Here is a 12,735-nt window from a genome sequence, read left to right on the forward strand (position 1 = left end):
TACAAAACAGTACCACCCCTCCCGCTGCTCCCTGTGCTGCGGGCATGGGCTGTTCTCAAGGGAACATGGAAGGGATGCCCTCCTTCACAGAGGGACTGTGCTTCACAACTAGAGTAGGTCGAGCTTGCCAGGTGGCGGGTTTTATTCAGCTTGGCTTGTAGAGCAGCAGATGACCTGGGTGTTTGTTCCAGCAAAGTCCCACTGACCGAATTGTGCTGCTGCTGCTGCCACCGCTGCTGCTGCCACTTCCTCCTCTTCCTAATCCTCCTCCTCCTCTTCCTCTTCTTCTTTTTTCTTCTTTCTTCTTCCTTCTTCTTTCTCCTCCTCCTCCTCTTTCTTGTTCTTTTTGTCTCAATTGGGGAAAAAGCAGCAAAGAGAGTAGACACCTAGGAAGTTCCCTGCTTGCTGAGAACCGGATGTGTGGGAACTTATAGGACAGAAACAGTGAGCCCAAAGGCCGGAGTACATAGCTGTAGATTAGCGCTGCTGGAGAGAGGTGTCCTAGCTTGCCCTGCCTGACCTGTGGAGTATCTTGGAGGGGTTGGCATCCCACATCTCCAGCTCCCAAGATCCTCTGTCTTCTAGGTTCCTGGTGTTCCCCAGCCTGGGCCGGAGCCTTCAGTCTGTCCTGGATGACAACCCAAAGCATGTGATATCAGAGAGGTGTGTGCTACAGGTAGCCTACAGGCTGGTATGTACCTCCGAAGCTCTCCACATCCTCTTCAAACCCCAGCTTCCCCAGTGCTCTAGGCCAGTGGGTAATGATAGCCCATAAAATCAGCCTGGAGGGGGCCGGACGGTGGTGGCGCATGCCTGTAATCCCAGAACTCAGAAGGCAGGAGCAGGTGGATCTCTGTGAGTTTGAGGCCAGCCTGGTCTACAAAGGGAGTCCAGGACAACCAAGGCTACACAGAGAAACCTTGTCTCGAAGAAAAAAACAAAAACAAAAAAACCCAAAAAATACCAGGCGTGGTGGCGCACGCCTTTAATCCCAGCACGTGGGAGGCAGAGGCAGGTAGATCGCTGGAGTTTAAGGCCAGCTTGGTCTACAAAGCCAGTCCAGGACAGCCAAGATAACATAGAGAAACCCTGTCTCAAAAAACCAAGCCAAACCAAAACAAAACAAAACAAAAAACAGAAAACAAACAAATGAGAGAGAGAGAGAGAAAGAGAGAGAGAAGAAACAAAGAAGGGGCTAGAGAGATGGCTCAGTGGTTAGGGGGTTAAGAGCACTGGCTTTGAGCTGGCTGTGGTGGCGCTTACCTTTAATCTCAGCACTTGGGAGGCAGAAGCAGGCAGATCTCTGTGAGTTTGAGGCTTGCCTTGATCTACAAAACGAGTCCAGGACAGCCAGAACTACAAGAGAAACCCTGTCTCAAAAAACCAAAATAAAATAAAATAAAATAAAAGAGTACCAGTTGTTTTTCCAGAGGTCCTGAGTTCAGTTCCCAGCAACCACATGGTGGCTCACAACCATCTATAATGAGATCTGCTGCCCTCTTCTGGCCTGTAGGTGTATGTGCAGGCAGAGCACTGTATACATAATAAATAAATAAGAAAGTTGAGCAGAAAAACCCTCAGGCCATGTGGGCTTGAGCTGGAACAAGAGACTCGGGGCAAGATGAAGGCTCAAGTGGGGGAAGAAGGGCTTGCAGAGCATCCTGGCCAGGGCAGGGGAGCTTACAGCAGAACAAATGGCACTTGGTGGATAGCTTAGTCCCAGAGTCAGGGTGTCTGGAGATAGAAGCAGGATGTGACTGACACTCAGATGCATCCTGAAGACAGGCCAGAGCTCAGGGTGACAGTCGGGGCTGCACATAGAAGCAGAAGGTGCAGGCAAGGGCTAGAGCTGCCGCCTAGAGCCCCAGTGAGGGCTTAGCAGCTTGCCTCTCTTCTCTTAGAAAGTGAGCACAGCTCTGATGCTGGAGGTGCTGGCTGTGTCTGCAGAGGGACATTAAGTAGATAGAAACTCACATTTAGGCTTTGATATTTTAAATCCTACTTTTCGGAGGTTTCTTATACCTCTTTCCCCCTTCTCTCCCCGAATCCCTTCCAGCACGCCAACATTAGCAGGAGAGAATGGCGGGGGGAACAAGGGGCGCACTTTCTTTGGCTACTCCCTGCTGTTTAGGGTCATCGGGTTCTCTGGGGCAGCACCACTCTGTCATCAGGATATTCAGGCAGTAACAGCAAACACAGCAACAGCCTTCACTTCCTCCTCTGACCGTCTCCTCCAAGCATTCTTCTCGAAGCCCGCGTTTCTCTCTTTGGGCTTTCATATTTATTGCAACTGGCAAAGATCACACACCCGTGGTCAGCGGTTGCTAGCTGACAAAGATCACACACCCTCTCACGGGGCAGTTATCAGCTGTGGACAAACTGGAGCAGCCCCCGTGTCCCTCACCTGGGGTTAAAACAAAAACATGTTTGCATATGGTAACCCAGAACTTCTATGCAACCCAAGCATCAGCTGAATCCTTCAGAAAGGCTCACAAGTTGTAAGCAGGCAGGCCACCGCTGAGTGCTACCCTAGAACTTGGGGGGATACTACTCCCTTCACTCACAGTGGTGATCCCCTCGATGACAGTCGCGCCACCTCAACACCTTCTTCTTCCTCCAGCTGGACGCTCTGGAGTTTATCCATGAAAACGAGTATGTGCACGGCAACCTGACGGCCGAGAATGTGTTTGTGAATCCAGAGGATCTGAGCCAGGTGAGAGCCAGACTCTTCCAACACACACATGCACACGCATACACGCACACACGCATGGTGCTGGGCATGTGGCTCCATTGGTAGAGGGCTTGCCCAGCATGCATAAAATCCTGGGCTCCCTCCCTGGCACCACATAAACTGGACATGTTAGCACACACCTGTCACATTCAGGAAGATCAGGAGTTCAGTCACCCTAAGCTGGGTGCAGTAGTGCACACCTTTAATCCCAGCCCTTGGGAGGCAGAGGCAGGTTATCTCTGAGTTCAAAGCCAGCCTGGTCTACATAGTGAATTCCAGGACAGCCAGAACTCTGTAGAGGCCCTGTCTCAAACAACCACACTAACAACAAAAGTTCAGTCTTCCTCAGGTACGTACAGGGTTCCAGGTCAGCCTGTCCTTACGCGACCCTGCCTCCAAACACAGTCAGGGTCATGGTTTGCATACGCAGCACCTCTACTGTAGAACCTGAGGCAGGTGGGGTGCTGGGAGTGCGGGCAAGCTCAAGAGAACAAAGCAGCTTGTGCGTTAAAAGCTCAGCCCCAGCTTAGTGTTCAGATTTGGGGTCTGTGTGTGCCGGGATCAGAGGGCTCTGACTCCACACTAGACTTGTCTGTTGTTGGTGATGTCCTTGTGAGGTGGAGGCCGTGAGCAGGAGCATGCCTTTCTTCCATCGCTCTCTCTGCTCCCCAGCCACTGTGAGGTGAACAGTCCCCACTTCACAGTTGGTCTGCCATAATGCTCAGTCTTACCTGAGGCCCAGAGCAGGATGCAGCTGAATGTATGCCTAGCCTTCTCCCGCCAATACACTGGCCCCAGCCTCCCCTTCACAGCTGCAGGGGATAGAGACACAGCTGCTGACACAGGGTTAGGGACACAGCTGCTGACACAGGGTTAGGGACACAGCTGCTGACACAGGCTTAGGGACACAGCTGCTGACACAGGGTTAGGGACACAGCTGCTGGCACAGGGTTAGGGACACAGCTGCTGGCACAGGCTTAGGGACACAGCTGCTGACACAGGGTTAGGGACACAGCTGCTGACACAGGCTTAGGGACACAGCTGCTGACACAGGCTTAGGGACACAGCTGCTGACACAGGGTTAGGGACACAGCTGCTGGCACAGGGTTAGGGACACAGCTGCTGGCACAGGCTTAGGGACACAGCTGCTGGCACAGGCTTAGGGACACAGCTGCTGGCACAGGCTTAGGGACACAGCTGCTGGCACAGGCTTAGGGACACAGCTGCTGGCACAGGCTTAGGGACACAGCTGCTGACACAGGCTTAGGGACACAGCTGCTGACACAGGCTTAGGGACACAGCTGCTGGCACAGGGTTAGGGACACAGCTGCTGGCACAGGGTTAGGGACACAGCTGCTGGCACAGGGTTAGGGACACAGCTGCTGACACAGGCTTAGGGACACAGCTGCTGACACAGGCTTAGGGACACAGCTGCTGGCACAGGGTTAGGGACACAGCTGCTGACACAGGGTTAGGGACACAGCTGCTGACACAGGGTTAGGGACACAGCTGCTGGCACAGGCCTGGACCCGCACTGGAACCTGCCACCGAGGCTGCAGCCCTAACCTCAGTTCCGTGTGCCTCCTCCTTGTCCACAGGTGACCCTGGTGGGCTATGGCTTCACCTTCCGCTACTGTCCTGGTGGCAAACACGTGGCCTACAAAGAAGGCAGCAGGAGTCTACATGAGGGGGACCTGGAGTTCATTAGCGTGGACATTCACAAGGGATGCGGTGAGAGGGGCCCACCACCATGCCACACTTCTTGCGTTCTTGGTCACGGGCACGAGGAATACAGGGCCGTGAAGAGTGCCATGGTAGGGACTGGGGACATAGACATGTCCTGGCCATGTGAGGGATTGCTTCCCTTCCTCAGCACAAGGAGAGCTGTGTGGTGGCCTTGAGCAGTTGGGATATGGAATTTAGGGCCGAGGACAGTGAGAGTCTGGACAGGGTCCCCACATTTCCAGAGGTTCGTATTTCCAGTCCGGCAGAGACTGGGGAGATGATGAGTGCTGCCCTAGGGCTACCTAGAAAGCGCAGGTGCATAAACGTGGCCATCGGTACTGGAGCAGACCTTTGTGTTGTCGCAGGAGATAAGGCTGAACAAAAAGGGGACAGGCTGTGCATGGAGAGTGCAGAGAGGGCGATGGCCCCGCACAGACTCCCAGCCCCACGTTCTTGACACTCAGTATCACCCCCACGCATCTGCCTGCACACACGCTTTCACCAGCTAGGGTCCCTGAGCAGAGCTGGTGCCTGGACTGCTGCAGGGCCGGAAGTGAACAGACTTCATGCTGCCGTGTTCTCTGTCCCAGTTTCCTCTGTGATGCGGCAGCTCAGGGCTGCTGCCTTTTCCATGTACCTATATGGAAATGGACTCCTGTCCATTTGGTGCACAGGTACCCAGGGCTCACTGAATAAGCGTATAACAAAGGATGAGTAGATGGGGGATGGGTACTGGAGTGGGGGAGGGGCAGCAGATGTGAGTCATAGAAAGAAAAAGGGAGGCTGGGCGCTGAGCGGTGATAGCTGAGATGGTTTCCATGGCTGGATAGTGGAGAGTTGGGGATAGATACATGAAAACGTGGAGCATCAGGCTGGAGAGATGAATCAGAGGTTAAGAGCAGTGGTTGCTCTTCTGAAGGTCCTGAGTTCAATTTCCAGCATCCATATGGTGGCTCACAACCATCTAAAAATGAGATCTGGTGCCCTCTTCTGGTGTGCAGGTGTTAACATGCAGGCAGAACACTGTATACATAATAATCATTAATTAATTAATTAGTTTTTAAAAGAGGTGGAGCGTCCAAGGCTAAGCCACCACCTTTCCTCCCCAGGGCCCTCCCGCCGCAGTGATCTCCAGACCTTGGGCTACTGTATGCTCAAGTGGCTTTATGGGTCCCTGCCATGGACAAACTGCCTTCCAAACACCGAGGAGATCACTAGGCAGAAGCAGAAGTAAGTGTAAGACTCTGCAGCACCCGGTAGTAGCCCAAGCAACCATTCAGGTAGGGGAGGAGCTCAGATCTCAGCAGGGAGCAGAGGGGAGGGGGAGGTGGCCACCCACAGAGCCACAGCCCGCTGCAGCCCCAGGTGCATTCCAGCTGCAGAGAGTTTGAGCTGTGTGGCCATGCCTCCCAGGCTTGGCTTCTGACCCACAGTTGTGGGCGCGAGCCCTGGTGTTCTCCCGCTGTGAACTGCTATACAATTAGCGCCTGCGCCACAAGCTCCGAAGGCGTAGGAAGCGAACGTGCTCTGCACATGCTTTCATGCTCGTTGCATTCAGGACTACAACCCGCTCACAGACCACAGTGAGAGGGCCTGACCCCTAACAAACCAGCCGGCCTCAGCGGTGTACTGAGGTTCAGCACCGAGGACAGCGACAAGTTCGCTCTGGCGCTGCCGCTCCGCGTTCAGCACCGAGGACAGCGGCAGGCGGCCCTCTTCAGGAGCAGGAGGGCAGTACACATGGCTTGGAAAGAGACACTGCTTTGCACTTCAACACCAAGGACGCTTAAATGTTGGGCCCTGGGTCTGCTGTAGAGTGGGTAAATGTGGCGTCAGCTGGGTGCCTGTGGTATAGACTGGATGGCCACTCAGGATGGCCTTAACAGAAGGCTGAAGTCCAAACGGAGAGCAGGCCTCCTGGCTGTCTCCAGGACTGTCAGCTTGGAGCCCGCGAGGATGAGGTCTTGAAAAGAGCAAGCAGCTCAGAGAGCACCCACCTGGCTGCTGCGCCTCATGTTCTTGGGGTGCTCTGGTATTGTGCCCCATCATATCTGCTGCTTACTTTCCTGTTCCAGCCACACATGTGGTGATGTTTCCGCAGCAGTAGAATAGTTTCCTTCCGAAGTGGGGTGAGCAGGTGTCCCAGAGGCTAACGACCAAGAGCGGCAGGTTAGTGAGATGCTCCTGTGGCTTGGGCTAGGGACAAAGCAGGGAGCCCTCAAACAGGTGTGCTGGCTTGTGTGTCAGGAGGAGAGCCTCGGCTCTCCCACGCGCATCCTTGTGTCCACATTCTGTTCCCATGTGTCCTAGCAGCAGAGGACCCACGCTGTGGGTGTTCAGGAGAGAGTGCTTCCATGAGCAGTAAGGAATGCTGTGTGGTCCAGCTTCGGCTTGAGTGTGGACGCAGAGCTCATGTCGCAGGAAGCAGAGTGGGTGAGGGTGGTGGTCTGGGACAGTGAGGAAACAGAGGACATCCTCTTGCAGAAAGCCTTTACCCAAGAGGCAGGTGGCTCCAGGAGTCTGCAGGGAGGCCAGAGGGAGGCAGGAGGTCTAGGCCGGCAGAGGCACAGTCATTTGACCTCTTGGCATTTGTTAATTCATTCATCTAGGCAGTTGGTCAGTTTGGGCTTCCTGAGGGCACCCATGGGCCTGTGTGACAGGGACCCAGCTATGAGTCAGATCGGGGTGCCTCAGTCTCCACTCTGAAGTACCCCTGGATTGAATCCTGTCCTCCACCTGCAACTCCTTGTAACTGCTGAGAGCTCCACCTTCCCCCACCATGCTTGCTGCAAACTCCCCCCCCCCCGTGTACCTTCCCCCACCATGCTTGCTGCAAACTCCCCCCCCCCGTGTACCTTCCCCCACCATGCTTGCTGCAACCCCCCTCCCCCCTCCCCCCCCTCCCCCCATGTACCTTCCCCTTTCTGAGACTGATGAACAGGACGTGCTTCATAGACAGGGTCTGTGCTCAGCAGAAAGAACATGGCACTCTCCTACAGGGCAGAGGTGACTTGAGTGAAATCCATCATATGGAGAGACTTGATGCACTAACCCAAAGGGCCATGACGGGCAGTACTAACTCTGCCCATTCCTGTGCTGGCATGGGGGCGCACGCCTTTAATCCAGAACATGGAGGCAGAGGCAGGAGGATTTCTGAGAGTTTGAGACCATCCAGGTCTACAAAGCGAGTCCAGAACAGCCAGGGCTACATAGAGAGACCTATCTACAAAACAAAACAAAATGCCCATTTCCTGGTAAAATGGGACTTTATTTGGAGCACCAGCTCCCTAATTATGATATGGAGACCTTTTATTATCAATGCTTGGCTTTAGCTTTGGTTTGCTCCCTTTTTATTAATCTACTTTCTGCCTCATGGTTCATTACCTTTCCTCAGTACTGATCCCTGTTCCTTCCTCCATGTCTGTCTGGCGACTCCTCATGCCTCTCTCTTTCCCAGAGTTCCTCTCTCTGCCTGGAAGTCCCACCTTCTTTTCCTGCCTTTGCTATTGGCTATTCAGCTCTTTATTAAACCAACCAGAAGGTGTTAGGAGTGTCTACAAAATATGATGCAGTAAAGGAATAACAATAGCAGAGCCGGGCGTGGCGGCGCACACCTGTAATCCCAGCACTGGGAGGCAGAGGCAGGCGGGTCTCTGAGTTCAAGGCCAGCCTGGTCTACAAAGAGAGTCTGGGACAGCCAGGGCTACCAAAAAAAAAAGAAGAAGAAGAAGAAGAGGAGGAGGAGGAGGAGGAGGAGGAGGAGGAGGAGGAGCAACGTCAGACCTGTACTCAGCTCTCTGTCTCTGCTGGTACAGAAATCAGCATTTGATTATACAAAGACAATCATTTATTTACAAAGTGCACAGAAAGATCACCCCAATATCCTAGTTTTCAGCCTGTCTCTGAGACATTGCAATGAGTGTATGGCCTTTGCAATTGATTCAGTATGTGTCTGTGTGCGCGTGTGCCCGCGCACACACATGCGCACGCGCGCAGAGCCCAAAGAACACCATTGGGTATCATTTCACAGGTACCTGAACCTTGTAGCAGCCTCCTGCCTCAGCTTCCCAAGTTCTGGGATTACAAGTGTGAGCCCTGGGCCTAGCTTCACTTGGGGTAGGAAGAAAGGAAAGGAGGGAGAGAGGGAGAGAAAGAAGAGGATGAGCGAGGAGAAGGATGAAAGGAAGAAGGGAGGGAGGGAGACAGGAGGGATGGAGGGAAAGGTGGATCCACCTCTCCTCCACACGAGACTTTTTTGGGCTGTATCTTGCTACGCCTTGCTTCTCGCCTGTCCTGGGCTGGAGTCACACCTGGCCTTCCTGCACACCAGCATTGCCAGGGCGAAGACCTCTGTGTAGAGTATGCCAGCACCCAGAAGGGACCAGCATTTTCTGCCTGGGCCAGTCCAGGGAAGCTTCCTAGTTTACCAGTTGTCAACTTTGCCTCAAGAGGAGAGCAGCCACCTGCCAGGGGCTGGGATCAGGCTGGGAAGGCCAAGCCAAGTGTCTTGGTTAGGGCTTCTGTTGCCGCAAAGAAACACCATGACCTGAAAGCAGGTTGGCATGAACAGCGTGTTGCTGTTCATCACTGAAGGAAGTCAGGGCAGGAACCGGGAGGCCAGATGGAGGCGCAGACCATGGAGGGTGCTCCTTACCAGCTTGCTCAGTCGGCTTTCTTATAGAACCCAGGACCACCAGCCCAGGGATGGCACCACCCACCATGGGCTGGGCCCTCCCCCGTTGCTCGCTAATTGAGAAAACGCCTTAGAGCTGGATCTCATGGAGGCCCGTCCTCAGCCAGAGCTCCTTCCTCTCTGATGACTCTCGCTAGTGTCAAGTTAATACCCCAAACCAGCCAGTGCACCAGGCAGTAGAGTGGGAGGTAGGAGGCTTGTGGGCCTGAGTGTGGAACAGGGCAGGTCATGATGGGGACCAGGTCATAGTGGGGGGCTGCTGGTGGACATTGTGTGCCTGGCTTTGACCTCTGCACTGGAGGGGAACAGGGCTGGGTCTGCTCAGAGAGAGACCAGTCACAGAGCAGGAGCCTGAGGCCGACCCATAGCCAGGACAGGAACAGAGAACTAAGAAGCAAGAGGGTGGAGCTTGAGGAAGCTGGCCTGGAGCTGGCTAGGCAAGGGGAAAGATGGAAGCCACGGCAGGCCACACCAGGAACGGGGAGGGGCCGGAGCACTGTCTGTGAGTGGGGGGTGTGTAGGACTCTTCCTCTCAACACGTCACTCTTTCCCATGTGCTTTTTCCCTGAAGGTATCTGGACAGTCCTGAGCCCCTCGTGGGACTGTGTGGCCGTTGGTGCAGGGCCTCAGGTATGTCCCAAAGGGGAAGGGGCCAACAAGCCTCGTGCTTTGGAGGCCTTTCTTACCTACTGTGCCTTTCTTCATTGAGTTTTCCCAACTGCATGTGTGTTGTGTGTGCCTCCTGTAGGACACAAACATGTAAAAATGTTTAATGTCAGCCGGGCGTGGTGGCGCAGGCCTGTAATCCCAGCACTCGGGAGGCAGAGGCAGGTGGATCACTGTGAGTTCAAGGCCAACCTGGTCTACAAAGAGAGTCCAGGACAGCCAGGACTACACAGAGAGACCCTGCTTTGAAAAATCAAAAAAATAATAATAATAATAAAATAAAAAAGTTTAATGTCTCCTAATTAACAGTGTTGAGAATACACACATAATTCTTGGGTTGTTGGAGGTGGGAATAGAACCCAGGGCCAGGATGGGCCGCATCCCCAGGCTTTCCATGGGTTTGTTTTTCTTTTACTTTCAGTTGAACTTTATACATTTTATCTGACTTACTACAGGATCTCCTATACTAATCTTGACTGGCTTCATACTCACTCTGTTCCCTAGGCTGGCCTTGAAGTCCTGGTCCTCCCTCCACCTTCCACAGGCTGGGATCACAGCAAACACCTTGCCTGGATATACATGCTTCTTTGTTTGTTTTGTTTTGTTTTTCCAGACAGGGTCTCTCTATGTAGCCTTGACTGTCCTGGACTCATTTTGTAGACCAGGCTGGCCTCGAACTCACAGAGATCCTCCTGCCTCTGCCTCCCAAGTGCTGGGATTAAAGGCGTGCGCCACCACACCCGGCCAGACTTTTTATACCCTTATCAGAAACAGGATTAATAGAGTTGTAGTTGCCAGGCACAGTGACATTTGCAAGCTATACAGGGTCCTTAGACTGATGTCTGAGACCCATTGTCCTGCCAAGCTCCCATGCTTCCTCGGCTTCTAAGGGACACACAGAGAAGCGGAAGGCTGCCTGCACACCTCACTGCCTGAGGGGCACACAGTATCCCAGGAGCCATAAACCTTTATGTGAAAAGCCTGTGACACATGCCTCTCAAGGCAGCTAGGCCAGACCAACTCCATGGTTCCATGCAGCGAGACACACCTAAGTTTGTCCTCCATGAACTAAAATACTGTTTTGTGTTTTCCAATGGTGGAAATTTTTTCTAAAGAACACATAATTTCACATGGCGCTCCCCTGCAGCTCATGCTGGTCCCAGTGATGGCCACCCTCCTCCCTCTGCTCTGTGGCCACTTTTGTGCCCTGCACTCACACGCCCGCCCTGCCCTGGCTGGAAGCCGCAGGCCCTATGTACAGTAGTACAGGACGGGCGGTGGCTGGGGCCAGCGACTGGCTGGCTGGGAGCGCTCTGCTGCTCACTATCCCACTGATGCGCCAGCAGTGCTTCCCACACGTGGACAGCAGATGCAAGAACGGCAAGTGGCGCTGAGCACAGGGCACTGCAGCCACCACCTCTCAGCCCTCTCCTGTGCTTTTGGGTGTCTTGACCACAGAGACCCTGCAGGAATACCTGAAAATGGTGATGGCCCTCAAGTATGAGGAGAAGCCGCCCTATGTCACACTGAGGAGCAGTCTAGAAGCCCGGCTGCAGGATCTGCGGGTGTCACCCTATGACCCCCTGGACCTCCAGATGGTGCCTTAGGTGGAATCCAGGTGAGGAGGTTGTTGACTTGGCCCCTGACCCCAGCCAGGCCTGTGAGGGACTGGGTGCCCCAGGCCCAGCTCCTGGGAGATCCTCCGTTTCCCCATGGGCTCCTGAAGTCAATTCAAGAGAAATCCAGACAGCTAGAATTCATCTGGATGATTTGTGGTAACCAGAACATTCTGCGGGTAGCCAGGTGTGATGGTGCCTGTCAGTTACCCCAGCACTGAGGTGGAGACAGGAGAATCAGGTCAGTGCTGGCTTTAGCTGTATAAGACGCTATTATCAAACAAAAACCCAGTGAGCTGGGCACACAGCCGTCCTCACAGGAGGCAGGTAGGAGTGGAGACCAGAGCTCAAAGGAAACCCAGGCTACATGACACCGTGTCAGCCAATCATGGGTCCCACAGACTGTCGCATGCTGGGTTGTGTCCCCAAGAAGAACGTCCCCAAACCCATGCTTTCCCAGAGCACTTGTTTCTGTCATTGCACGTTGCTTGTATAGCATGTATGTTCAAACGCACACACACACACAAATGTAGAAGGGAGGACCAAAGCATTTGGAGACACTTGACTGACACAGGACGGTCCCACTGGCATTGAGCTGCAGAGGTGAGGAGGCAACTGAACACTCTGCAGGGCACAGCCAGCGCCACCCCTGCCTCAGCAGAGTCACTCACCTGACAGCACTAGTGCGTCTGGCCGGCGTGTCAGGAATGGCACTTCCCTGGTCCTGCGAGTAAACTGGTGAGCAAACACTCACTGTAACTGCAGAGCTCTGCCGGGGCCTTGGAGCCTATAGCAGGGTCAGAGGTTCTGTGACACCCCTGGGGTGATTTCTAGAGGTGAAGTAGTTGGCCTTCTCAGACACACTTGCCTAGGGCCAGCTGCCAGCTTTGTGGTGGCCTGCCTCTCCATCCATCCAGTATGCAAGCCCTCTAGAGGCCTTGGAGTCTAGCAGACATTCCTGGTTCTTTCACCTGTCCATAAGGTAGGGGTCAAATCCCATCCAAGTGACTCCTCAGTTGAGGTGACTGTGTGGTCCTTTGTCTCCATCATCTCCTGCCTGTTGCTGCATCTCCAGTACCTCCCAGAAGTGTGGCAGGAAGGAGGGGCTTAAGGCCTGTTCCTTGCAGCCATTTTTTTTTTTTTTTTTGGTCTTTTGAGGCAGGGTTTCTCTGTGTAGCCTTGGCTGTCCTGGACTCGCTCTGTAGACCAGGCTGGCCTCGAACTCACAGCGATCCGCCTGCCTCTGCCTCCCGAGTGCTGGGATTAAAGGCGTGCGCCACCACCGCCCGGCTGCAGCCATATTT

General features: G+C 54.0%; 1 protein-coding gene across 1 annotated transcript in view; it reads left to right on the forward strand.

Moving 5' to 3' along the window:
- Positions 1–12,735, forward strand: part of VRK3 (VRK serine/threonine kinase 3) — a 29,500-nt gene that overhangs the window by 16,454 nt on the left and 311 nt on the right. The window contains exons 9-14 of the mRNA XM_084751781.1: positions 586–691; positions 2,621–2,713; positions 4,330–4,462; positions 5,566–5,686; positions 9,721–9,779; positions 11,274–11,433. Coding sequence (XP_084607907.1) covers positions 586–691; positions 2,621–2,713; positions 4,330–4,462; positions 5,566–5,686; positions 9,721–9,779; positions 11,274–11,422 — 661 coding nt within the window. The 3' untranslated portion in view covers positions 11,423–11,433. The remainder of the gene's footprint in view (positions 1–585; positions 692–2,620; positions 2,714–4,329; positions 4,463–5,565; positions 5,687–9,720; positions 9,780–11,273; positions 11,434–12,735) is intronic.

This window comes from Acomys minous, assembly GCF_964271855.1.
Source record: "Acomys minous genome assembly, chromosome: 2".
Taxonomy (NCBI): Eukaryota; Metazoa; Chordata; class Mammalia; order Rodentia; family Muridae; genus Acomys; species Acomys minous.